This window comes from Pan troglodytes, chromosome 11, assembly GCF_028858775.2.
Source record: "Pan troglodytes isolate AG18354 chromosome 11, NHGRI_mPanTro3-v2.0_pri, whole genome shotgun sequence".
Classification (NCBI taxonomy): domain Eukaryota; kingdom Metazoa; phylum Chordata; class Mammalia; order Primates; family Hominidae; genus Pan; species Pan troglodytes.
The window spans coordinates 9541029-9568677 of NC_072409.2; the positions used below are offsets into that span (position 1 = coordinate 9541029).

General features: G+C 53.6%; 1 protein-coding gene across 4 annotated transcripts in view; it reads right to left on the reverse strand.

Moving 5' to 3' along the window:
- Positions 1-220: 220 nt before the first annotated feature.
- Positions 221-27649, reverse strand: part of LRRC8A (leucine rich repeat containing 8 VRAC subunit A) — a 35853-nt gene continuing 8424 nt past the window's right edge. For all 4 annotated transcript variants that reach the window (XM_001161463.6, XM_016961808.4, XM_001161421.6 and 1 more), the window contains 2 exons: positions 8881-11045; positions 221-2165 (listed from right to left, as the gene is read on the reverse strand). In XM_001161463.6, coding sequence (XP_001161463.1) covers positions 1890-2165; positions 8881-11037 — 2433 coding nt within the window. In that variant the 5' untranslated portion in view covers positions 11038-11045 and the 3' untranslated portion in view covers positions 221-1889. The remainder of the gene's footprint in view (positions 2166-8880; positions 11046-27649) is intronic.

Genomic DNA, 27649 nt, shown 5'->3' on the forward strand with positions numbered 1-27649 from the left:
ATGGGATCCCCAGCCCAGGTCACAGCCTATTACCTAGCAGGTGCTGCGTCCAGCTTACAACCTCCAGTAACTGCCTCCAAAGGCACAAAGTCTCATGGAGCAGAGAGATGAGCAGAGTTAACTCTCCTGTAGGTGCCCAAGCAACGTTCCACACGGCCCAGCAGGCTTCAGAGAAGTGAGGGAAGGGTCCTCCCATGACACAAAGACCTCCAAAGGCCACTTTCTGTTATAGATTTTATTTGATACTGTGACCGAGTCTACAAGTTCAGACCCACATGTAACGGATTTTTGCTTCATGGTTGTCAGAGGCTAGTGTGCATTATTTCTGAGGATTATATCCAATGACACGACGCAGAAAACACAAATGGACGGACAGACGGATGGACATAATCATTAAGACAAGAGACGCTAAAACGTGCCTTAGTGTCCACGTGATTGATCTAAGGCGGGGACCCTTCTAAGGTGGGGACCCGAGTGATCTAAAGCAGGGTGGCTTCCAGCCACCAGGTGCCGACTGGGCTGTGTGCACTCCAGGCGCCAGGGACGGGAACCGGCTTGGAACCAACGCCTGCCCTCCCAGGGGCGACCTCCCCATTCCCGACCAGCCTCTAAGTGTCTGCTCTTCATGAAGGACCAGGTGGCGACAGGGCTGATGGAAGCAGCGGAGGCCAGCGGTGGCACTGGGCACACCCATGCCGCAGGAGGTGGGGAAACAAAGTCTGGGTGAAGTGGCTCCTCTTGGCTCCTTAACACTGTGCGTGGAGAGGCAGGGCAGGCACGAGGAGGGGAGGTGGGAATGGAGCACCGTTCATCCGGGGATTAGCCAACCCGAGTCTCCTCCCTCCTTGGCAGCTCCAGAACATTCCCTTTGGCCGACAGCCACAGAAATGAGTGCCTGCCAAGACACATGGAGGAGAAAGAAAACAAGACACCAAAAAAAACCCAAAAAACAAACAAAAAAACCTCCCTCCCCAGGAACAAATAGAACTCCTGGACCAAGGTCACACCAGATCCGGAAGACACCCTGCACCCTGCGCCCAGGGAAAGGAAACACAGTTCAACGTCTGGCTGCTTTGCTCAAGGGAAACTGCCACCCTGCCCTGAGACTCCAACTCACTGGCCGTTAGTGTCTTTTTTTTTTTAAGTTTTTTTTTTTCTTTTTAATACCCAAACCATCCATTTTCAAAGCTTTTTTTTTAAAAAAATTGTTTTTTGATTAAAAAAAAAAACCAAAAAACTAAAACTGCCACAAAAACTGAAGAGGCAAGCTCCAGGCCTGGCCTTTCCAGCTGGAGGCCTGCTCTCCCGTGGACCGCACCGCAGAGCCCAGCCCGGCACTGCTGGGTGACCGTCCCATGGCTGGTTCGCCCCGGACCACTCTGCTGAAGTCCAGGTGGGCGTTAAATGCCCGGCGGCATCGCTAAATAAGGACAAGGGGAAAAGGCAGCCCACCCTTCCCTGAACACCTTCCATCTGGGCTGAACTTTCTTGGGAATGTATAAGTTATCCGGATGAAGGAGGTGGGAGATGGAGAAAAATAAATACCAAGAACTAAAGTGAGGGTCCCAGGACCTCTGGTGGCAGCTCAGCCCCTGGGGCAGAGCTGGCCTCCAGGGAGGAGACCCTGATTATCCAAATACTGCGCTCTTGAGACTTGCTCTCCTCCACAAGCACTTGCCCTGGGGGGCGTGAGTCTCAGAGGGAGAAAAGGGGCCAGCCCCACAGATACTGTCCTCTCGCTCTGGCCTGACTCACAAGCGGCCCCAGGCTCCTGCCCGGCCGCGAGGCTGGCCTGGCTGTCCGGGAGTTCTGGGAGAAGCTAGGCCTGCCCCTCCGGGCCTGAGGACTGGGCAGCGGTCCTGCTGCTTGCTGTGCTGGGCCGGCCTCGCTCAGGCCTGCTCCTTGTCAGCCCTCCACAGCCGCTCCTTCACCTCGGGCGGCAGTGTGTTGAACAGGTCCTCCTCCACCACCAAGCCGCTGCGCTTGAGCAGTGGGCACTCGCCCAGCTCCACGGGCAGGCACTCCAGCCGGTTGCCCCGCAGCTCGATCTGCGTCAGGTTGGTCAGCTCGCCCACCCTGGAGGGCAGTGACTGCAGCACGTTGTTGCCCAGGTGCAGGGCCCGCAGCTTCCGGCACTGGAAGAGCTCCGGAGGGAGCGTCTCGATCTGGAGGGAAAAAAGCAGGGATGAGAGTGAGGTGGGTGTGGCTTGGACGGGGCCTCTGGGCTTCCCTTCCCTCTCTCCCCAAGATCTCAGCATCTTTTCTGATCCCCAGGCCCCCAGCATCAGCACAATCTGGGCCAAACTCTGGCCAACATCTACCTGTGCGCCAGGTCTCAGCTCTTGCTCACTTCCTCCAGGAAGCCTTCCCTGATCTCCTGGGTCTCATGGCCCCCATGTCCCCACTCGCAGTGCTCATCCTTCCATCTGTTACCCCCTTGATGTGGGCTCTAAGGATGAGACCTGCCTGCCTCGATCCCCACTATCTTCCAGCACCTGGCCCTGGGAAGTATATCACATTGGCCAGCTGCTCCCACCTCCATCCCAGGGCTCACCAGGGGGCAGGCTGTTGGTTCTGCCCAGCTTAACAACAATTTATGAAAGCAAAACAGCATGCTGAGAAAATCCACCCCCTAGGCCGGGTGCGGTGGCTCACGCCTGTAATCCCAGCACTTTGGGAGGCTGAGGCGGGATCACGAGGTCAGGAGATCGAGACCATCCTGGCTAACACGGTGAAACCCCGTCTCTACTAAAAATACAAAAAAATTAGCCGGGCATGGTGGCGGGCGCCTGTAGTCCCAGCTACAAGGGAGGCTGAGGCAGGAGAATGGCGTGAACCCGGGAGGCGGAGCTGCAGAGCCGACATCGCACCACTGCACTCCAGCCTGGGTGACAGAGCGAGACTCCATCTCAAAAAAATAATAATAGCCTCAAAGCCTAAGTGTACTATGCTTAATTTATAAATTAAACTTTATCATAGGTACCTGTGAATAGGAACGAACAGAACATATAGGGTTCTGCACTACCTGCAGTGCCAGGCATCCACGGGGGACCTTGGACCACATTCCCTGAGGATATGGAGCAATTACTGTTAACAGACGACACCCGTATGCAGCTTAATGTGTGGCAGGCTCACTGTGAGCACTGATACTATTAACTTATTTAACCAGCAAACTACCTATAAATATTCTGTCAATACTCTTCCAATTTTACAGATGGGGTAACTGAGGCCCAAAGACGCTGACTTATCCAGAGGTTCAGCTGGTAAGTGATGGAGCCAGGATTTGAACCCAGTTCAACAGCCCATGCTCTAGTGAACTGTCCACACTGTTAGCGGAGCAAGGAGCAAACAGGGGGCTGCAGTGGGTTCGTGCTGTCTCCCGGCACACAGGAAGAGTCTCACGTATGCCAGCTTCTTCCCTGCCCTGCTGCGAGGAATCAGCTGGGGCCATGAGTTCTTACTGCGTGTAAGTAAGGCCATGAGTTGAGCCTGCCCGTCCCGAGGCTGCCTCCTTCAGATGGGATGGGCAGGAGGGCAGGAGCCAGGAGCCCTGGGCCCTGATCCCAAGTGAGGATGATGGGGAGATGGCACACCAGCCCTTCTGAGCTTGCTCTATCACCGCCCCCATTTTCCTGCCAAGGAGACTGAGGCCCAGAGAGATGACACGCCACTCGTCTGAGGTTGCAGCCTCTCGGAAAGGGTCAGGAGAGGATGTACGTCTTATTTCCTCCCACTCAGAGCCCATGCTGTATTTCCCTTCTGCCAAATATGGCACTCAGTTACAGGGTAACTCTGGAAGTCCCTCCCTCTCTGGGCCTCAGTTTCCCCATTTGTAAAAGGCACAGGTTGGACTAGAAATGCCTCTGAGCTTGGACACTCTGTGGCTGAGGACCGTTTTGCAGACTTGGACCTCAACCTCACGGGCACCTGCTCTCTCCAGCCGCGTTTAGAGGAGGGCCCAGGAGTTCCTGGGGAGCAACCTGGCTTTCCCAGCAGGGAAATAAGCATGGCCAAGGCCCGGCAGAGTGCTTTCTCTTTTTTTTGGGGGGGGGGGCAGGGGCGGGGGACAGAGTCTCACTCTGTCACCCAGAGAGTGCAGTGGCGCAATCTTGGCTCACTGTGATCTCCGCCTCCCAGGTTCAAGTGATTCTTCTGCCTTAGCCTCCCGAGTAGCTGGGATTACAGCCGCATACCACCATGCCCGGCTAATTTTTGTATTGTTTGCAGAGACGGGGTTTCATTATGTCGGCCAGGCTGGTCTTGAACTCCTGACCTCAGGTGATCTGCCCGCCTCGGCCTCCCAAAGTGTTGGGATTACAGGCGTGAGCCACCATGCCCAGCCCAGGCACAGTGGGTGCTTTCAAAAAGGCTCCTAACCTGTGTATCCTACACTGCCACCACTGTGACCAAGGATCAGGAATGCATTTGGGGTTGGCTTTGAGGTCAGCAGGGGCTGAAGGTCAGAGGGTAGACAGGAAGTGGGCTCTGGAGCACCCAGGGGCCAGAGCCTTCCCAGAAAGACCCCACTCCCACCCCGTGATCTCCTCTGCTGACACATGCAGTAGTCAGGGACAGTGGGAAAGCTCTGGACAGCGAGTGGCAGAGCTCGGGTCCATATGGAGCCTGGCTCTGGAGCCCCCTCCCTGAAAGGCCTCCTCCCCAGAACATGCCCTGCTCTGAGCCAGGGAGCCCTCTCCAGGCCCCAGAGAGAAAAGGGGAGGTACTCTCAGTTGCTCGGCTCCCACCACAGCCACACCCATCCTCTGGACCGATCCTTCTCTGCTGGATTGTCGCCCGCCCGTGCCCTGGAGGCTTGAAATTGGTTCCCAATCCCCCAATTGCACCCTCTCCTACCTCCCCAGAGACTTCAGTGGGTCCCCATCGGCACTGAAAGGCCTCAACTCGACCTGATCTTTGAAAAGGACAACTCTCTCAGGAGGCTTCCAGGGCCCCAGCATTGTCCTTGGCTCTCTGGCCTTCCTGACCAACTGCAGGAAAGCCGCTGTCTCTCTCCTCACTCTGCCTCCACGACCCTGTCCACCCTTAACTCTCTGGCCAAAGTCACCAGTTCCTAATCCAGCCAACTCCCCAGGCCCCATGTGCCCCACGCTCTGGCCTCGCCCTCCTCTTCTGCAGACTCCTGTCCTTCTCCCTCTCTGCTCTCCACAGTGAGCACGTCAAGGACCCATCTTCACCCACGAGCCTGGAAAGGGTGACTCCTTGGGCTTCAGGTGGATTCAAGATGGTCCCTTGGACATCCCAGAGCCCCAGACACCTGACACGAGACACACCTTGGCCTCTGAAAACCTGTGCTTCCTCCAGTCTCAACAATCCACACAAAAAAGCTCAAGTCACTCAGACCACCCCCACCATCAACTCCCGTCCCTTTGAATTCCCCCTCCAGCGTCTCCCAGATCCGTCCATGTCTCTCCATCCCTACCTGCCTTGGCCACGCCAGGCCCCGTGGCCTCACCTGATGGCTAATCGTGGTCTCTTAACAGCTCTCTTCTACCTCCCACCTCTCACTCACCCCACCCCACACACTACCGCAAGAGGAACCTCACGCTGCAAGTCAGCTCATTCCTTCACCCACTCAATCACTAGGAATTCGGTAAACATTTGCTTGAACAAAAGAGCTAGGTCTTAGTCATCAGAGCCTATGGGCTGGCAAGGGATTGGCTGTTAAACAAATGAAGAGACAATTGAAACTGAGGTGTAGGACAGGACCCCCCTGCCATCCACACCCCCCTCCATAGCCCCACCTCTACTCTCCAGGATGCCCACATTCCTGGGCAGCCCATCTCACTGCTCCTCCCCACCAGAACCTCCTGGACTGTCCCTTTCCCCTCCACCTGGCTTCCTCCTCCACGTTCTTCAGGGGCCTGTTCCTCTGTGTTCCCAGGGACCTGGTGCTCCAGCAGAGCACCTACGCACTGTGCTAACTGCCTCGTTACTTGGCCTTCTTCATCCCCATGTCCCCGGCGCCTTGCTCCATAGCTGGATTCTAGAAGTGCTCAAAAAACATCTGCACAAAGGCCAGGCAAAGTGGCTCATGCCTGTAATACCAGCACTTTGGGCGGCCAAGGTGGGAGGCTTTGAGGCCAGGAGTTTAAGACCAGCCTAGAAAACACAGCGAGACCCTGTCTCTACCAAAAAAACAAACAAACAAAAATAACAATTTGCACAAATCAGTAAACGAGTGAACGAATGAATACTGTCTTGTCAAGGCTTTCATTAGCAAGAGTATAAATCTGGAGAAACAGCACGCAACGGCGTGGGCAGGCCACGCCCACCCCTCCTGGTCACCACAGGCCAACGTGGCTGAGAAGGAGCCATCAAGCCCGAGTGAGGAGGAAGAGGGGCTCAGGCCTCCCACTCAGAATGAAGGGCCTGCCTGGGGTTGGCCCAAGTGAACTGTTTTCCCTATTAAGGCTCTGGTGTTCCAGGGGGTGGGGACAGGATGTGATTAAGCCATGTGCTAAACAGGGTGTCCAGAGGGTCTCCTTCCTCTGGGACAGTGTGCTTGCCGCCAGCTCCTTTCCTGAGGGGTGACCTCAGCCAGCAGGCATGACACTTAACAGGCAAGCTTGGCGGGAGGAGCTGGGGGTGGGGGACAGGATGGGGAGCCAGGCTGGAGGCTTGAACCCTCCCCCAACCAGGAGGACAGCCCCAGCACAGCACCCGGGACAGGGCAGGAATGGCAGGAGCTGTGAGGAAGTCCCAGCTTATCAAGGGCAGCACTGTGCTATGGGGAAGCCACAGGGTCTCCCCCTCCACAGATTAAAGAAGGGCTGGGTTTGTTCTGTGCTTCCCAAATGTGGCTTCTCCCCAGGGGACTCCAGTTTTCCTATTCAGTGGGCCTGTCCCGAAACTACAAGAGAAAACCCTGCCCTGGTCCACTCTCCCGCTGTGCTCAAGTCATAATATGGGGTGGCCGGAGATAAGGACTTGTCAAAATCCCTGATACATGTGGGTTGCAGGTTGCTCTGCAGTAAGGGAGCCCTGGGGAAGAGGGGAGGAAGGCTTTCAAGCCAGCAGGCATCTGGAGGGCCTGAAGCATCTAGTCTGAGTGATGCTGGAGAAGGTGTGTCCTGTCCTGGGGCCCAGGAGGACAGACAGGGCATTCCAGGGGCCACCTCCCTCCGTGCCTGAGGATGCTATAGACAGACCCTGTTGGGAGGACTCAGCAGGTTGGTGGAAGGAGGACAGGTGCATCATGCCTGGCACAGGGCGAACACAGAGCAGGTGCCCACGAAACCAACAGGGACTGCACCGTGGGGCTGCTGCATGGCAGATGCACCCAACAGCAACAACTGAACTAAGAAACGCGGGTTGCCACACGGAGGCTGCCGAGGGGAGGGTGCTTAGTGAAAATGCTCTATGAGCTGCACGCTTTTTATAAGCAGGAGTGGTTTTCCTATTTGGCTCACTGCTGCTGGACCGCCCTGTAAGTAAGTTCCCCCAAATAAACCCCATGTTTCAATGGCTGGCTCCAGGGCTCTTCATTTTACTTTGAAACTGGGTCTCACTCTATTGCCCAGGCTGGAGTACAGTGGTACAACCATAGCTCACTGCAGTCTTGAACTCCTAGGCTGAAGCGATCCTGCCTCAGCCTCCCAAATAGCTGGGACTACAGGCACATGCCACCATGCCTGGATCATTTCTGTATTTTTGGTAGAGATGGGGTTTCCCTATGTTGCCCAGGCTGGTCTCGAACTCCTGAGCTCAAGTGACCGTCCCACCTTGGCTTCCCTAAGTGCTCGGATTACAGGTGTGACCCACTGTGTCTGGTCAACTCTGAGTCTCTTCAGCCTCCTGAACCTGGTGGCATCTCTAGTGAAGTTCACAGGGGCCCGGCACGACAGCTGCTGCTGTGTCGGGGGCAGAAGGGTGGCTGGCTGGGCTCTCCCTTGTCTCCCAGCGCCTGGCCTCAGGCTTCCTCCACCACATGTCTCACTACAGGAATCTCCACCTGGATGTGAGGCCCAGGAAAACCTGCAGGTCCCCAGGACGGGTGGAAGAGGGACGTTCCCCACAATGGCAGTGGCTTTGTTTCCATTTCGGAGGCCAGACCACAGAGCCACAGGAGTACCCAGCCCTCCATCCACACTGCCTGCCTCCACCAAGGGGGCCCTTGGATGGGGGCTTCCCCAGCCAGGTAAGAGACTGGCACCCACAGACCACCAACAGTCTTGAAAGTATGTCGAAGGTGTGGCCTCCCAAACTCCCAGTGACAATGATTTGCACAATTTCCTTTTCAGAAGGGCAGGCAGAAACAAACTAGCCCCATCTAGGCCCAACTCTGCCTCTGACACCACCAAATGCAGCGGAGAAAGGTGTGTGGGAGCTGCAGAGACCATCCAAGGCTTCCCCTCAGCCAGCACTGGCCACCCACACAGTTTCTGTCCTGGGTGGACCCGGATTGGCTCCTTGCCTCCAAGTCCGACTGGGAACAAGCTGAGGAAGACACAAACTCCAGGCTAAGTCTTGACTCCCACCACCCGGCTTTGCGAGAGAACCCCCGGGTTTGGACCTCCTGCCCAAGCACATCCCTGCTGAAGAGGAACCCGGCTCAAGGTCACCTTGGGGGACAGACCTTGCCTGGCCATGCAGTCTCTCCAGGCAGGAGAACTGCAACATTTTGGAGCAAAGACAGGCCCGGGGCCCAGAGATTCGGATTCAGCAGGCCTGGGATGGGGCCCAAGGAGTCTGTCTCTTGAACAGAGCTTCTATCCTGGATGGTTCTGTAAACCCCAGGTGAGGACTCCACACTCAGGGGCATCGACGGTCCCAGGACACTGAGCCTGCCGAGTGCCCCACCACAGGCCCCGGCCAGGCCACCCGCCAGCCCACACGCAGAGCTGTGGCCGGGCCACTCACCCGGTTGGCCGTGATGGCCAGGTTCTGGAGGTTCTGCAGGAGGCCGATGTCGGCAGGGAGGAAGGTCAGGTTGTTGTGGCTGAGGTCCAGGTAGCGCAGCTTGCGGCAGTAGAAGAGCTGGGTGGGGATCTTCTCGATCTTGTTGCGGTTCAGGTAGAGGCGCTCCAGGTTGGTGAGGTTGCCGATCTGGATGGGGATGTAGGCGATGTGGTTGTACCACAGCTTAAGGCAGGTGAGGCGGTGCAGGTGCTGGAAGCTGATGATCTCCTCGATGGTCTTGAGGTTGTTGTCCTTGAGGTCAATCTCCTGCAGGTTGTGGAGGCTGAAGATGGAGTGGGGGATGCGCTCCAGGTCGCAGCGGATCAGCTCCAGCTCAGTCAGGTTCGCCATCTTCTTGAGGCTGTTGAGGACGATGAGCTTGGTGCCCTCATTGTTGATGGACAGCTTCTGCAGGTGCACGCCCACATCTGTGACCACCTGTGGCAGCTTGCTTAGGTTGCTCTTGAGCCGCAGCACCTTGAGGCGTTTGAGCTCCCGCAGCCCGTCGATGACGATGTAGCGGTTGTTCTCCGCGCTCAGGTTGCCCGTCAGGTGCAGCTCCTCCAGCGTCTTCAGGCTATAGATCCACAGCGGGATCTCCTTGATGTCGGTGAACTTGATGTGCAGCGCCCGCAGGTTCTCGCGCAGGAAGGCCAGCGCGGGCGCTTCAATCTTGGCCGCTGTGTGGTAGAGCCACAGCTCCTTGAGGCCCGTGAGCTGGGCAATGCTGGGCGGGATGGTCACGTCAGGGATCAGCTCCAGCTTGAGGACCTCCAGCTCCACCAGGTCAAACACAGTGTCAGGGATGCCACTGAGCATGAACAGGTGCAGCTCCAGCTTGTCCTGCGCATTCTTGGTGAGCCGCTGCCGGAGCTTGTCCAGCGTCCACTCGTTGTTGAGGTTCAGCTGCCGCAGCTTGTTCTCACTCACCTCCGACAGGAAGACGGCGAAGCGCTTGGAGTAGAGCGGGTCGTATTGGTCAATGAGGTGCAGCATGAAGGCGAAGTCGTTCTTGACGTCGGGGATGTCGCTGTAGCTGCTCTCCTCACGGATCGACTCAAACGAGTACTTCTTGAGGGAGCGCCGTAGCATCCACCACAGTGTGTACATGCAGATGAGGCCGTAGAAGATGACTAGGCTGATGTAGAAGGACGCCAGGATCTTGAAGAGTGTGGCCAGGGGGTGGGCACAGCGGTAGGTGCGGTAGCCCGTCAGGCTCTCAATGTCCACGGTGCAGTCCACGTCGAACTTGATGTTGTGCACGTAGTAGACGGTGTAGCAGATGATGAGGATGAACTTGATCACCTTGATGATGGTCTGCCGCATGTAGAGGCGGTACACAATGTCCCCCTCCTCCACATGGGTCCGGAACTTCTTCACCTTCTCAAACAGCGCCTTGGCCTGCTCCCCCTCCTTCTTGTCCAGCACGCCCGTCTCTGAGCGGTCCACGATACCCTGCTCGATCCGTGACTTGGTCCGCTGCAGCATGGGCACGGTGGCCTCCACGTCCTCACTGACGGTCGATGACTTCTTGTCCATGGACCCATTCATCTTGCTGAAGGCCGGCTTGGGGTCGCTCTCCTCCACCACTGTCTCCGACAGGGCCCTCGTGGTCCAGGGCGAGTCGAAGCACTTCAGCAGGATAGACACAAAGTGCTCCAGCTTCGAGCTGGTGCGCGGGAATTTGAACCAGAAGTTGCTGCAGGCCAGGAAGATGAGCGTGTGCAGAAGCACCAGGTAGGGGAAGTACTTGGCAAACCAGTGCAGTCGGTTCTCATAGCACACGGCGTCCACGTAGTTGTACTGGTGCCGGTCCAGGTCATACTTGATGCCTGTGGGGCCCGTGTCAGGGGTCGGCAGAATGGTGGAGTTGGGGTAGGTGGGCTCCGGGCCAGGGGCTGCCCAGCCCCGGAACGAGTCATTGCAGGAGTCCTTGGTGACCCACTTACAAGGCAGGCAGATCATCTTGTCTTGGGTGACCTGCAGCGTCCCCCCGAAGACGGCAATCATCAGCATGACGATAGAGATGTAGTCTGTGAACACATCCCACCACGGCTTCAGGATCCGGTATGCTGGCTGCGTGTCCGCAAAGTAGCGGAGCTCTGTCACCGGAATCATGGTTCAACCTAAAAGGGATCCATAGGAGGGGAGTTAGCACAGGGTGGCCTGGCTTTCCTAGGACCAGGGGTCAGGGGAAGAAGACAATGAAAATTCTTCCATTGTCCAAAATTCCACCTCAAATCTAGCTGGGAGCCAAAGCCTGCCTACTCCACGGGGCAGCCCACTTATCAGCCCTTCTGCAGAAAGCATGTGGCCACTTGGCTGGGAAACCACCCTGGGGGAGGCGGGCAGGCTCCCCATTTAATACACAGGAAGACTGAGCACAGTGAGATTAGACAGATCCCCAGTGCAGCCTCAGGGTTCTCTGCTCCATCCCTTGCATTCCAGTAAAAGCAATCGGGAACTCCTTTCTAAAGTCCACCTATTTAATGAACAGATTGACCAGAGGGACACATTTAAAACTCCCAGTTCACTGGGAACCAGCTGCTGTAAAGCTGCAGCAAAGGGCTGGAGGGATTCCCGCAAAATATGAGGAAAGAAAGCAACATGCAGAGGGGGCACAACATGAACTCACTTCCATAAAACAAAGAGCAAGGTTTAAAAATTCCACATGGTTCACGTCTGCAATCCCAGCACTTTGGGAGGCCGAGGTGGGTGGATCACCTGAAGTCAGAAGTTCAAGACCAGCCTGGCCAACATGGTGAAACTCGGTCTCTACTAAAAATACAAAAATTAGCCTGGCGTAGTGGCGGGTGCCTGTAATCCCAGCTATTCGGGAGGCTGAGACAGGAGAATCACTTGAACCCGGGAGGTGGAGGTTGCAGTGAGCTGAGATTGTGCCATTGCACTCCAGCCTGAGCCACAAGAGTGAAACTCCAACTCAAAAAAAAAAAAAAAAAAAAAAAAATTCCACATGGGGGCTGGCATGGTGGCTCACGCCTGTAATCCTAGCCTGTAATCCCAGCATTTTGGGAGGATGAAGTGGGAGGAACGCTTGAGTCCAGGAGGTCGAAGCTGCAGTGAGCTATGACCCCGTCGCTGTACTCCAGCCTGGGTGACAGAGACCCTGCCTCAACAACAAAATTCCACGTGTGTATAGTTATGTGTGTACGAGATTCTGGGAACACTCGGAAGACCAAAGGTCACACAGTGGGTCTTAATGACAGGCTCCTAGGGGAGCGGCCTCAAGAGAGGGGATTAAGAATAAGGCTCTCCTCCCTCACAAACTGGGTGATCACAGAGAGGCCTTAATGTAAAATCATCTCTGGTTGCGTGTGTATAAAGGAATTAAAAACAGCAGCAACAGCAGGCTCTCCCAGAGACAGTCTAGTTTGACTACTATGGAGAGAAGCTGGAAATCTGATTTTTCTTTTTTTTTTTGAGAGGGAGTCTTGCTCTGTCGCCAGGCTGGAGTGCAGTGGCATCATTTTGGCTCACTGCAACCTCTGCCTCCAGGGTTCAAGTGATTCTCCTGCCTCAGCCTCCCGAGTAGCTGGGACTACAGGCCTGCACCACCATGTCCAGGTAATTTTTGTGTTTTTTACTAGAGACAAGGTTTCACCATGTTGACCAGGATGGTCTCGATCCCTTTACCTCCTGATCCGCCCGCCTCAGCCTCCCAAAGTGCTGGGATTACAGGAGTGAGCCACCGTGCCCGGCTGGGAACCTGATTTTTAACACATAACTTTGGTGACTCTAATGATTGGCCAAGCTTGGGAAACACTGGCTGAGAAGCCACATTAGGAAACCCAGACTGTGCCACACAGGAGGCACACAGCAAGATCTCTGTGAGAATGCCTCTCTGTGGCCATTCATGGTCACACGGCCAAGGCTCGTTGCTCTTACAATAACAGACGTATGGCTGTCACGGAGGGATAAGGTACTAGATGTTCCCTGGAGAACATACGGAAAATTGTAAAAAAGCGTAGCAGCAAAAAAAGAAGAATCCCCTTTACAATCCCCACCAGGGTTACACACTGTTAACTTTTCACTGAATAATAACCTTCCAGTCCTTTATGTATATTTTATAATTTTATAATTTTTATTTTAAGAGACTGGATCTTGCTCTGTTGCCCAAACTAGAGTGCGGTGGCGTGATCATGGCTCACTGCAGCCTCAACCTCCTGGTCAAGCAATCCTCCTACCTTAGCCTCCCCCAGGTAGCTGGGGCTACAGGTGTGTGCCACCATGCCTGGCTAATTTTTTTTTTTTTTTTTTTTTTTGAGACGGAGTCTCGCTCTGTTGCCTAGGCTGGAGTGCAGTGGCGCGATCTTGGCTCACTGCAAGCTCCGCCTCCCAGATCCACGCCATTCTCCTGCCTCAGCCTTCCAAGTAGCTGGGACTACAGGCACCCGCCCACCACACCCGGCTAATTTTTTTTTTGTATTTTTAGTAGAGACGGGGTTTCACCGTGTTAGCCAGGATGGTCTCGTTCTCCTGACCTTGTGATCCGCCCGCCTTGGCCTCCCAAAGTACTGGGATTACAGGTGTGAACCACCATACCTGGCCCATGCCCAGCTAATTTTTAAAATTTCTTGTAGAGACAGGATCTCACTATGTTGGTCAAGTTGGTTTCAAACTCCTGGCCTCAAGCAATCCTCTGGCCTTGGCCTCCCAAAGTGTTGGCATTACAGGAGTGAGGCACTGCACCCAGCCCTTTCTGTGTATTAGAATAAATTGTGCTTTTATTTATTTATTTATTTATTTATTTATTTAGAGACAGAGTATTGCTCTGTCACCCAGGCTGGAGTGCAGTGGCACAATCTCAGCTCACCACAGCCTCCGCCTCCTGGGTTCACATGATTCTCCTGCCTCTGCCTCCCAAGCAGCTGGGATTACAGGCACACGCTACCACGCCCAGCTAATTTTTGTATTTTTAGTAGAAACGGAATTTCGCCACGTTGGCCAGGCTGGTCTCGAACTCCTGACCTGAGGTGATCCACCTGCCTCGGCCTCCCAAAGTGCTGGGATTATAGGTGTGAGTCACCATGCCTGGCCAAATTGTGCTTTTACTTTACATTCAATTTTTACTTTACACTGTAACCCAGAACCTAGATTTTTATCTAAACCAAGTTTTAAATGCCTGTGTCAAATGTGTCTGTTTCTCTTAGGAGAGGAACAGGGGTGCCCAGATGATGGGCCACCTTTCTTTGATTACTGATAATGTTAATAACCAGAATAGTAACAAACTTTTTTTTTTCCCTTTTTGAGACAGTCTCACTCTGTCACCCAGGCTGGGGTGCAGTGGCATGATCCTGACTCACTGCAACCTCTGCCTCCTGGGTTTAAGTGATTCTCATGTTTCAATCTCCCAAGTGGCTGGGATTACAGACGCCCGCCACCACATCCAGCTAATTTTTGTATTTTTAGTAGAGACGGTGTTTTGCCATGTTGGCCGGGCTGGTCTTGAATTCCTGGCCTCAACCAATCCACCTGCCTTGGCCTCCCAAAGTTCTGGGATTACAGGCGTGAGCCACCGTGCCCGGCCTAGTTAGGAACTCTTTAAGAACAGCACTTCTCGGGCCAGGCACAGAGGCTCACGCCTGTAATCCCAGCACTTTGGGAGGCCAAGGCGGGCGGATCACGAGGTCAGGAGATCGAGACCATCCTGGCTAACAAGGTGAAACCCCGTCTCTACTAAAAATACAAAAAAATTAGCCGGGCATAGTGGCAGGCGCCTGTAGTCCCAGCTGCTTGGAAGGCTGAGGCAGGAGAATGGCGTGAACCCGGGAAGTGGAGCTTGCAGTGAGCCGAGATCACGCCACTGCACTCCAGCCTGGGTGACAGAGCGAGGTGCCGACTCAAAAAAAAAAAAAAGAACAGCACCTCTCTGCAAATGCCAAACACTCCCCAGCCCCAATCTTTCTAGGCTATGCTGGATGGGGAGGTCAGGAGGAAGGCAAAGCAGGACCCCATGTGAGGCAGGTGGAATGGGGCACTCAGCAAGGGTGATGATGGCCACAGCCAGTGCTGAGGGCCTGGAAGTGTGCCAGGCACCAGGCAGGCCTCCCCTGCAGGCCCTCCTAGGGTCATCCTTGATGCCCAAGAGGCCAGGCCTCTATAGCCCCATCCCAGAGATGGGGGTGCTAAGGCTCAGGGAGGTGACATCACCTGCCAACATCACCCTGCTATTAAGTGGCAGAGTAGAGTAAGAACAAACCCAGCAGGCCTGTCCCTCTACCACCGGGCTCAGGTCCTCGCCACCATGTGGGACTTGCCCTCCGCCTGCCCAAGGTCTCACCCAGGCGGTGCCAAGAGAAACAGGACTGGGAGTGCAGCTTCCCCGCCCCTCAGCATTACCAGCGCTCAGGTCACAAAGGGGCCAGCAGACACCACCGCCCGCCCTGGGCTGGCAGCTCCAGGCCAGAAGTCAGTCCTCCTAGTGATGCCAGGACTCACGGGCCAGGGCAAGCACCCGCCCCACAGGAAGGCCCGGGCCCTCTAATGACCAGCTGGGTCCACGCACCACCTACACTGCTGGGAAAGAAAGTGGCACTGGGAGAGCTTCTGAATCACACAGCTGCCTCCACTGAGACACGTGGACACCTGGAGTCCTCATCTAGGGCCAGGACCTAAAGACTGGGGAACAGAAGCGGGAGGAGAGGAGCCCGGTGCATGCAGCAGCCTGCCTGCCCCCAAATCTGGAATGAGACAGCCAGGGCAGGCGCGGCTGTTTGAGTGGGCAGGATGTGGTGACAATGATACTGCAACACCTCCCTCGTGTTCAGGGAGTGGGGTGTGTTCGCTCACAGAAACACCTGCTTCCTCTGCGAGGAGCCGCCCCAGCCCCGCCGACCTGGGGCTTGTCTGTACCACCCAGACTCCTCCTTCTGAGGCAGGAAGTGTTCCCAGCTCAGTCACACAGGTGAGGGAAACTGAGGCTCACAGAGGCAAAACCACCTGCCCAAGGCAGGAAACACCGTCCCAATCAGGTCTGATTCTGACCACCCGCCCCAACTCCGTGCTTGGTCTGGGAACATCCGGACTCTGTTCAGCCCTTGGCTAGGTCCAGCGGGGGTAAAAAAAAATGATCAAGGTGGGACTTCTGCTTCAGGTTCCTCTCTCCAGTTTGAGTGTGTCTGGGGAGTGGAGGAGGGCCCAGGGGTTCCAATGGCAGAGCCTGGGGCTGGCTGCAGAGCTGAGAAGGGCCTGGACTGGAGTCTCTCACAGGCCTGGCCCGGCTGGTGCCTGGGCCTACCCTGGTAAGGGTAACCTGTCTGGAGGGGTCACCCCCAGCTGCACCCGTTTCCTTGTCCTCTGCTGTGTGATTCTGGAAAAGTCACTGCCCCTCTCTGATGGGGCTTCGGGGGAGATCAGGAAAGAGGGTGCAGGCACCAAATCCAGGGTTGAGTTCCCAAGGGTGTGGGGAAAGGAGCCCCACCCCAACAGGAGCCAGCCGGGTGGTCAGAGCCACCTGCCTGCCCCCTGCAGGGGCAGGCTCCCTCCCACACGGCTCTTGCCGAGGATGAAGAGGGGAAGCCAGTACCAAGGTGTGGGCCTGGACTCTGGTAGCCTCTCTGTGGTACCTTGGACAAGCTCTTCACTGCTTGCAGCCTCAGTTTCTTCACATACATGGTGGGCATGATACCATGCAGGGCTGCTGGGAGGAGGCCATGGAATTATTTTAATTAAATGGGACGGGGTCTTGCTATGTTGCCCAGGCTGGTCTCAAACTCCTGGCCTCAAGCAATCCTCCTCCTTCGGCCTCCAGAGTAGCTGGACTGTAGGCATGTAGCACCACACTAGGGTAAAAAAAAAAATTTTTTTTGAGGCAGTCTCACACTATTGCCAGGCTGGGGTGCAGTGGCACGATCTGGGCTCACTGCAATCTCCGCCTCCCAGGTTTGAATAATTCCCCTGCCTCAGCCTCCCAAGCAGCTGGCACTACAGGCGTGCCACCACCACGGCCGGCTAATTTTTCATATTTTAGTCAAGATGGGGTTTCACTATGTTGGCCAGGATGGTTTCCATCTCCTGACCTCATGATCCACCCGCCTTGGCCTCTCAAAGTGCTGGGATTACAGGCGTGAGCCACTGTGCCCGGTCTGTTTTTTTTGAGATGGAGTCTTGTTCTATCGCCCAGGCTGGAGTGCAGTGGCACGATCTCGGCTCAACGCAACCACCACCTCCCGAGTTCAATCAATTCTCCTGCCTCTGCCTCTGGAGTAGCTGGGATTACAGGCGTGCATCACCATGCCCGGATAATTTTTATATTTTTAGTAGAGACAGGGTTTTACCATGTTGGTCAGGCTGGTCTCGAGCTCCTGACCTCATGATCTGCCCACCTCAGCTTTCCACAGTGCGGGGATTACAGGTGTGAGCCACTGTGCTGGGCCTCACACTGGACTAATTTAAAAAAAAAATTTTAGAGATGGGGTCTTGCTATGTTGCCCATTTGGCCTCGAACGCCTGAACTTGAGTGATCCTCCCACCTCAGCCTCCTAAGTAGCTGGGACTACGGGCATGAGCTACTGCACCCAGCAAGTCTTGGGAACTAAATGCTTTTATTTTTATTTTTATTTTGAGACGGAGTCTCAATCTGTCACCCAGGCTGGAGCAGTGGCATGATCTCAGCTCACTGCAACCTGTGCCTCCTGGGTTCAAACGATTCTCCTCCCTCAGTCTCCTGAGTAGCTAGGATTACAGGTGCCCACCACCATGCCTAATTTTTGTAATTTTATGGCTAATATTTGTATTTTAGTAGAGACAGGGTTTCACCATGTTGGTTAGGCTGGTCTTAAACTCCTGACTTCAAGCGATCTGCCCACCTCAGCTTCCCAAAGTGCTGGGATTACAGGCATGAGCCACTGCGTCCAGCCCCCAAATGCTTTTAAAGTGCTTTGTGCAGAGTGGGGCGCAGTCAGCCCAGGCTGGTATAATCTTTCTTCCACCACCTCAGCACCTAGTGAAGCCAGATTCTCTTTGAGGACAAGAGTCAATTGTTAGGACTCGATACACTCAGAGTCTCTCCCAGAGAGCACCTGAAAGGGGACAAGGTGGGGTGGGGTGCTGCAGGGCGTGGGCCCCCGGTGTGGTGGAGAGGCCGGCAGCAGTTTCAGGTGGATGTGGGTTGGGGCTGGGGTAGAGAAGGCAGCTAAAGCCAGGCAGCCTGGGCCCTTCCTTTCCCTGCCCAGCCCTGAGGAATCCCCACAGGGAGGGGCCCAGTGCAAGGACCTGCCCAGGAACTCAGGACTGCAGATGACCAGATACCCACAAGAGAGCAGTTCCAGTTCAGAAACAGACAACCAAGGCCAAGGCCAGATTCTCCCCTGCACTGAGCCAGGAGGTCCCCATTGTTTCCAGGTCCATTTTTTCCCCTCAATTTTTTTAGACTGTCATAAAACACACGTAACTGAAAATGTACCATCTTACCCATGTTCAGGGGTGTAGTTCAGTGGCATGAAGCACATTCACTGTTGTGCAACCATCACCACCATACACAGAACTCTCTTCATCTCGTCAAACTGAAACCCACACCCCTTAAACACGACACCCCTTCCTCCCACCGCCTCCAAGCACTCCATCCCACTTCCTCTCTCTGTCAATCTGACTCCTCTAGGGACCTCATGTAAGTGGAATCATAAGGTATTTGTCCTTTTGTGACGGGCTGTATCACTTAACGTAATGTCCTCAAGGCTCACCACGTTCTAACACATATGAGAATGTCCTTTTGTTAAGGCTTTTTTTTTTTTAAGGTGTCCATTTTATAACCACAGAAACCGGCTCAGAGACAGAAGTCTTCTGCCCAACTTCATACCGCCTATAAGTGACAGAGGTGGCGTTCAAACCTGGATTTACAGTGGGCCCAGACAGGCAGCACCTCCAGGGTGGGCCATTCAGATGGAGCAGACCCCACCGAGAGCCCTTCTTGGGGTGCACCTGGGTGTGGTCAGAAATGCCCCGGAAGGGAAGGGAGCCTTTGAGGCGTGGGGTGGGGGTGGCTGGGCTATCTCTGCCTTAAGGAAAGTGCCCTTGCTTATCCTCCCTGTGCTCGGCCCTCTCAGCTGGCACTGCGTCCTGGCAGAGCTGTGGAACAGCTTCTCTCCCAGGGCCTCAGTTTCCCTGTATAGAAAGGAGCAGCAAACCTGTTAAAGATGTGTCCATGTTGTGTAAAAAATGGGCCAAGAGGTGGGTGCGCCCAGGCCTCTGCCCAGCCTGGACTCCTCCTTCCCCTTCAGCTGCCCACCCCCGCGTCAGACTGCTGGGCTGTGACTGCAGAGCTGCCGCCACCATCACAGACACCCCTTGTCCCGACTGTTCTGGCCTCCAGCTGGCAGAGAGGGAGGGGCTATCCAGGAGCCAGGACGCCTTCCCCTCTCAGCACCTTGGTTCCCCATGGTAACATGGCGGAAGGTGACAAACGCCCTGCGGGCTCTCAGGACTATCATGAAGATCACAGAAATGAGGCTTCCCAAACTACCTGTGTGAGAGCCCAGGTCAGTGGAGAGCAAGCCTACATGAGCTTGGAGGCAAGGGCCGGGCCAGGGCCAGACTGGCTCTGCTACTTGTGATGTTGGGCAGGTGACTTCACCTCTCTGAGCCTTAGTTACCCCATCTTTGAATGGGGCTAAAGATAGGCCCTGCCTCAGAGGGCTGCTAAAAGGCCAGGGCCTGAAATATTCAACACATCCAGTGTGCCAAGGCCAGCCAGAGCCTGCGGGTGGATGTGAACAGGAAGTGGAGAGCAAAATAGGCCTGGCCCAGCCCTGCCAGAGCAACCCTGACTTCAGGAGACACCTGGTGAGTGAATGAAAAGTGCATTCGAGAGTTAAGTTGGGAAATGGAAGAAGGAAAACCATCAGAGGGCTCCAGGACACCTGGTAAAGAGACAGTTAGGCGGGGCCTGGCACGCAGTAGGTGGACAGTAAGCACACCCTGGTTAAAGAAGCTACTAGATCAACTACTTGGGAGGCTGAGGCAGGAGAATTGCTTGAACCCAGGTGGTGGAGGTTGCAGTGAGCTAAGATTGCACCACTGCCCTCCAGCCTGGGCGACAGAGCAAGACTCCGTCTCACAAAACAAACAAACAAAAAACATACTAAATGATCAGATAAGGGAATACTATGCAATCCCAAAAGTGCATTAGAACAAAACACTTGATAAGAAGAGGAAATGTTCAAAGTATGTTAAATCTAAAAAGTACGTAACCCCTCTGCCATAAATTACACACACACACACACACACACACACACACTGAACAATCTTAGAAGTGAGATTAGACTGCTGTTTATTACCCTTTTTCACCCCAAACTTATCTTTTTTTTTTTTTTTGAGACAGAGTCTCACTCTGTCATCCAAGCTGGAGTGCAATGTCGCGAGCCACTGCCCCTGCCCTCTATTTTTTTATTATAACCATTTGTTACTCATAATTAAGAAAAAAGATTATTTTGCCAGGCACGGAGGTGTACGCCTGTAATCCCAGCACTTTGGAAGGCCGAGGTGGGAGGATCACCTGAGGTCAGGAGTTTGAGACCAGCCTGACTAACATGGTGAAACCCCATTTCTACTAAATACAAAGAATTAGCCAGGCGTGCTGCAGGGCACCTGTAATCCCAGCTACTTGGAAGGCTGAGGCAGGACAATCACTTGAACCCAGGAGGCGGAGACTGCAGTGAGCCGAGATCACGCCATTGCACCCCAGCCTGGGCAACAAGAATAAAACTGTCTCAAAAAATCTATATATTTTTAAATCACGATCTCAAAGGATCAAGAATAGCTAAGACAGACCGTGTGCTGTGGCTCACATCTGTAATCCCAGCACTTGAGGAGGCTGAGGTGGGCGGATCACCTCAGGAGTTTGAGACCAGCCTGGCCAACATGGTGGAATCCTGTCTCTACTAAAAATATAAAAAATTAGCCAGGTGTGGTGGAGGCACCTGTAATCCCAGCCACTCGGGAGGCTGAGGCAGGAGAATTGCTTGAGCCAGGGAGGTGGAGGCTACAGTGAGCCAAGATCTCCAGTCTGAGCAACAAGAGTGAAACTCCATCTCAAAAAGAAAAGAAAAATCAGAGACTGTCTTAATGTCATTAAGACAGGAATATCTTACCACAAAATGTATAAATCCTTATAGGAAATGTAACGTATTGATCACATTAAAGTTAAAGCATACATCGAAAGACATAATAATAAACAAGTGAAAAGAAGCCACAGACTAGGAAGAGTTATTTCCAAAGTTTAAAACTACCAAAAGATTAATATCCAGAATACAGCTGGGCACAACTGCTCACGCCTGTAATCCCAGAACTTAGGGAGGCTGAGGCAGGTGGATCATTTGTGGTCAGGAGTTTGAGACCAGCCTGGCCAACATGCTGAAACCCCATCTCTACTAAAAATACAAAAAAATTAGCTGGGCCTGGTGGCACATGCCTGTAGTCCCAGCTACTCAGGAGGCTGAGGCAGGAGAATCCCTTGAACTCAGGAGGCGGAGGTTGCGGTGAGCAGACATCGTACCACTGCACTCCAGCATGGGTGACAGAGCAAGACTCTGGCTCAAAGAAAAAAATAAAGAAAGAAAGAAAAAAGAAAAGATTAGTATCCAGAATAAATACAGAAATCCTGCATAAATAAGACAAAAACAATCCAATGAGGGGAAATGGCAAAATATACGCATAGGCAATTCACAGGGGAAAAATGCAAATGGAACTAATGTATGAAATAATTCTTAGCCTTGCTAGTAATCAAGGAATGTAAATTAAAACGATCACATATCACTTCACTCCCCCAATTGGCAAAAACTGTGAACTCTTAGAGAAGGTAGGATGCACGTACTCTACAACCCAGCAACTCCTCTCCTCATTATTTATGCATCTTAGAGAGCTGCTCCACACATAAGTGAGAAACCACACACAAGGATGCTCACTGAAGAATTGTTTGTAATAGCAAAAAATCAGAAATGACCCACATGTTCATCAACAGGAGAAAGGATACGTTGTTCTAATCATACAATGGAAATGCTTTAAATCAATTAAAGTTAATGAACTGTAGCAACATGTATCAATGTGGATAAACCTCAAAAGCAATGTTGATCCAAAAAACAAGTTGTAGATGATGCATATGTTATATAAGGTTTTCTACAAGGTGTATACCCAAGTATACCGAAGATACAAAAGCATGCATGGAAAGTCTCCAAACCAAGATAATGATTGTATCTAGGGAGGGAAGAAAATGGGGAAGGGACTTCAACTGTGCTTGGAATATTTTACTTAAGTGCCTGCGCACATTCAAGTGTGTGCGTGCGTGCATGTGTGTATCTGAAACAATTACTGCAAAACACTGAAGTCTGACAAAGCTGAGTTCTTGATATGGATGTATCTGTTCTAGTTTTTATACTTTTCTTAAACCATTTCATCACACAAAACTCACTGAAACACTCATGCATTCCTACCCTGCATAGCCAGTGCTCTCCCCAACCTCCCACAGGCGAAGGCTCAGCAGGGAGCAGCAGCTACTGCATCTTACCAGGTTACCAGAGCAGCAGCGGCAGCTCCTCCTTCCAGCTGCTGCTCCTCGGCCCCTGAGGACCCTGCAGAACTCATAAGCACTCCCTACCTGGTCCTGCCCTGCCCCCAGGGAGATGTAGAAGTGGGCATCATGCAGAACAGGCCCTTTCCACAAGGCAGCTCAAGCAGGTGCCTAGGACAAATGGGACCAGGTTCCTGGCCAGGGCCAGGGCATCTCTGTGCCTGGGGGTTAAATGAGTAACCCAGAGAGCCCCAGCCTTCCCTCAGGCACAGGTGGATCTCAGGGAGCAGAGAGAGCAAGGACTTGGAGTTTGGGACATGTAGGTTCAAATCCAGCTCCAGCAAGAAATAATTCTGTGACCCCAGGCAAATTGTTTAGCCTAAGCCTCTGCTTTTACAACTTATTTTATTTTATCTTGGAGACAGTCTTGCTTTGCTCCGTGGCCCAGGCTGGAGTGCAGTGGCACGGTCTTGGCTCACTGCAACCTCCACCTCCCGGGTTCAAGTGATTCTCCTACCTCAGCCTCCCGAGCTTCTACAACTTTAAATCAGGAATAACGCCACCTTCCTTGTAGATGTGTATGCAGTGACCCCAGAGACATCTAAGAGATATTAAGCATAAAAGAATGTTGCTGAGCAGTATATAAAATGTGTTATCTGTGAAAGAAGCCAGTCATAAAAGGCAAATACTTTGATTTCACTTATTCACATAAGTGAATAGACAGAAAGCAGAAGGGATACCAGGGCCTGGGGGAGCAGGAAATGGGGAGTGAGCGTTTAATGGGTGCAGAGAGTTTCAGTTTTGCAAGATGAAAACAGTTCTGGAGATGGGTGGTAGTGATGGATACACAATATGAATGTACTTAATACCATTGAAGTGTACACTTACAAATGGTTAAGGTGGTAAATTTTATGTCATGTGTATTTTACCACAATGAAAAAAATTAGGAAATATGATATCTTTTTTTTTTTTTTTTTTGAGGTAGAGTCTCACTCTGTTGCCAAGGCTGGAGTACAGTGGTGTGGTCTTGGCTCACTGCAAACTCTACCTCCTGGGTTCAAGCGATTCTCCTGCCTCAGCCTCCCAAGTAGCTGGGACTACAGGTGTGTGCCACCACTCCTGGCTAATTTTTGTATTTTTACTAGAGATGGGGTTTCGCCATGTTGGCCAGGGTGGTCTCAAACTCCTGACCTCAAGTGATTCACCTGCCTTGGTGTCCCAAAGTGCTGGGATTACAGGTGTCAGCCACTGTACCTGGCCTGTTACTGGTATAATTTTTTTTTTTTTTTTTGAGATGGAGTCTCACTCTGTTGCCCAGGCTGGAGTGCAGTGGCATGATCTCTGCTCACTGCAAGCTCTGCCTCCCAGGTTCACGCCATTCTCCTGCCTCAGCCTCCCAAGTAGCTGGGACTATAGGCACCCACCACAATGCCCGGCTAATTTTTTTGTATTTTTAGTAGAGACGGGGTTTCATTGTGTTAACCAGGATGATCTCGATCTACTGACCTTGTGATCTGCCTGCCTCAGCCTCCCAAAGTGCTGGGATTACAGGCGTGAGCCACCATGCCTGGCAATTTTTTAAAACAAGAATGATGGCTGGGCACGGTGGCTCACGCCTGTAATCCTAGCACTTTGGGAGGCCGAGGTGGGTGGATTACTTGAGGTCAGGAGTTTGAGACCAGCCTGGCCAACATGGCGAAACCCCGTCTCTACTAAAAATACAAAAAAATTAGCTGGGCGTGGTAGCACACAACTGTAGTCCCAGCTACTCAGCAGGCTGAGGCAGGAGAATCGCTTGAACCCGGGAGGCGCAGGTTGCAGTGGGCCAAATCTGTGCTGCTGTACTCCTGCCTGGGTGACAGAGTGGGACCCTGTCTCAAAAAATAAAATTATATCAATAACAAACTACTGTGTACAGAAAAGAATTTAGAAAGCTATGCACAGAACTATATATAGTTAAGTCTACTCGTGGTAAGACTGTAGAGGGCTGTCTATATTATACATTCTTCCATTATTTAAATCTGGTATGTTTATGAGTAGAAAAACTGCTTGGAAATAAATCAAAAGACCTTCCTCACTGTGTGGTTTCTCAGGATGATAAAAGAATTTATGCGTAGCTGCCATCCGTACATTAGAAACAGGTCAGCCTCATCCTCCCTGCCCTGCCTCGTAACACTCACGCTCAGCAGCTTGCGGTCCTCACCTCTTGGGAGCAGAGTGGGGAGGAGCTCAGACCCCAGAGTTGGGCAACTCAAACGCCAACCCCACCACTGCCTCACTGGGGCCTCAGAGCCTCTGTGTCCTCAACTGCAAGATGGAAATATTACATCCTAAAATATTACAGCCTAAAATGGGTTATGGCTGTGAAATGGGTTATCGTGAGAATTAAAAGTAAGGCATCATGTGTCAATACAGCACCGGGCACACTCAGGCTGTCGTTCCACGGTCCCACCTGCCATCGCAGATGACCCTCCCAGAATTCAGTGGGGACTGACCTGGGTGAGGGCGGAGCCTCAAGCACCATGTCTCTGAGCGGGGCCAGACCACTCGGAGACCCACAGGACCCCCCAGGACTCGCAGAACCTCGAACACCTGGAGACCCTCCCAGGCTCAGGACCCCGTGTGGCAGAGTTGGCCATCTGCTCTCAGAGCCAGTCGTTAGGTTCAGCCCCAGTCCACATTCCCTGGATGCTTCTCGAAGACAGGGAAAGGAGTCAAGAAATGACAAGCTGCCCACTCTGTCCCAGAGAGAGACCCCCCCAGCACGCACCAGACCCCATGTGGGCCCACGGGGATTTGGCGTGGCTCCCACACCTGGGCGGCAGGCAGGCGGGCTGCGGGTAAACAGGGCACAGAGAGCCTTTTGTGAAAGCACAAACAAGGCTGGGCCGGGAAAACTTCCCAAGCAGGAGGGGAGGCGGGAGGCTGGCACCCCTCCTGTACCAGAGATGGGAAGGCTGGCCCTCCAGTGCTCTCCCAGGGAGCGCGAAGGGGCCGCTCTCAACAGGCCCTGTCCCGGGAGGGTTCCAAGCCTGTGGATCTGCTCCCACCACGGGCCATGGGTCATGTGCTTCCCCTGTCCCAGAGCCAGAGGGGGAGGAGAGGTCTCAGCCTCGTCTGGCACACACAGCCTCCACCCTCCCCAGGGCGGACACTGCCCTGGAGGCCCCCACACCCAGCTGGGGTGAGTCAGAGGCTGCTGGCTGGGGGTGTTGCCTGGCTTGGGACTCACCCTGTGTAGAAGGGTACACCCTCACTTCCTGGGGAGAGGAAGAGGGGAGACGCCAGGGCTGGAGGGGGAGGGGAGCACGGGTCAGTTCCAAACTGCTCTCACCCGGGCTGGGCTCCCAAACAGGTTCATCCTCACACCAACTTGCAAGGGCGTGGCCCGCCTTCTAGGGTGAAAGGCAACAGGTGAGGGACACCCACCTGGGCTTCCCCCAGCAGCTCCGGAGCCAAGCAGAGAGAGGCAGCAGGTGGGGCTGGAGGTGCAGCCTCAGGACCTGCCCTCGCCCTGCCAGGCTGGGGCAGGAGCGCCCAGTTACTGACCGTCAACTAAGTGCCCAGTATGTCCTTGCCCCATCTCCCAACCTTCATGCATAGCAGCAAGGTGGCACCCACCTCACCACGAGACCGTGAGAAAGTCCCTTCACCTCGCTGGGCTCTGGTTTCCTCATCTGTAAAATGGGCTGACAAGTCTATTGTTTGGAGGGTTGTGATGAGGACAGAAGGAGACAGTCCATATAAAGCTTTTGGACTAGTGCCTGCCATACAGTAAGGCTCTGGAACGTTCACTGCTGTTATTATTATGGTAGAGTTTAAATCAGTCCTTTTATGGGTGTGATGTCGGAGGCCCAGAGAAGTTTGGTAACCTGCCCAAGGCCACACAGCTAGGAAGAGCTGGGAAGATGCACCCCAAGCCCGACTTTCCATTGTGCCAACCTGCCTCAAAGACAAGCAGGCCTCCTGGACCCACCTGGGACCCAGGCCCTTGAAGATACTTCTTGAGACAAGATACTCTTTTCCTTAGGGGGTACATGGAAACCAGGGCTCTACAGGGAACCCCATCAGGCCATACTCAGATGCCTCTGGTCTCACAGGTACCGCTATAAGGAAGCTCTGGAAGGGAGCCTAGCCCTGGGTTTAGGGCCAGAAGGCAGTGTTGGGTCTGGGCCCTGGGGGCAGAAGGGCCTAGAAGGCAGGCCGTTTTATTTTTTTTGAGACAGGATCTTGCACTGTCGCCGAGGCTGGAGCACAATGGTGCGATCATGACTCACTGCAACTTTGAACTCCTTGGCTCAAGCGATCCTCCAGCCTCAGCCTCCGAGTAGCTGAAACTACAGGCATGTGCCACCACACCTGGCTATTTTTAAAAATTTTTTGTAGAGATAGGTTGTTATGTTGCCCAGGCTGGTCTGGAACTCCTGGGTTCAAGCAGTCCTCCAGTCTCAACCTCTAAGTAGCTAGAACTACATGCACATGCCACCACACCTGGCTAATTTTTTTTTTTTTAGACGGGATCTCACTCTGTCACCAGGCTAAAGTACAGTGGCACAATCTCGGCTCACTGCAACCTTCGCCTCCCAGGTTCAAGTGATTCTCCTGCCTCAGCCTCCCAAGTAGCTGGGATTACAGGTGCATGTCACCATACCGGGCTGATTTTTGTATTTTTTAGTAGAAACGGGGTTTCACCATGTTGGCTAGGCTGGTCTTGAACTCCTGACCTCAGGTGATCCACCTGCCTCAGCCTCCCAAAGTGCTGAGCCACTGTGCCCGGACTAATTTTTTTTTATTTTTGTAGAGACAGGTCACTATGTTGCCCAGGCTGGTCTGGAACTCCTGGGCTCAAGCAATCCTCCACCTCAGCCTCCCAAAGTGCTGGGATTACTGGTGGGAACCGCCACGTCCAGCCAACGTTTGTTGGCTCATATTTGCACATGGAGTCACGGCCACACACGGTTTACAGGTCTTAACCTGTTATGAATACCAGCACTGCCTTCTTAGACAGGTTATGAAATGTGGCCACCAGTACCCTAGAGAGGCAGCAGACGCATCTTCTGCTGAGATCCCAGGGGACTGGGCACTGGCCAAGCCCTAGGTGAGCCAGGGGGAGGACTGGGGGGTCTGACAGAGGGTGAGCTGCCTGGTACCCGACTCTCTGGGATGGAAGGGGGCTACCTCCAGGGATCCTGACTCATGGAGTCAGCT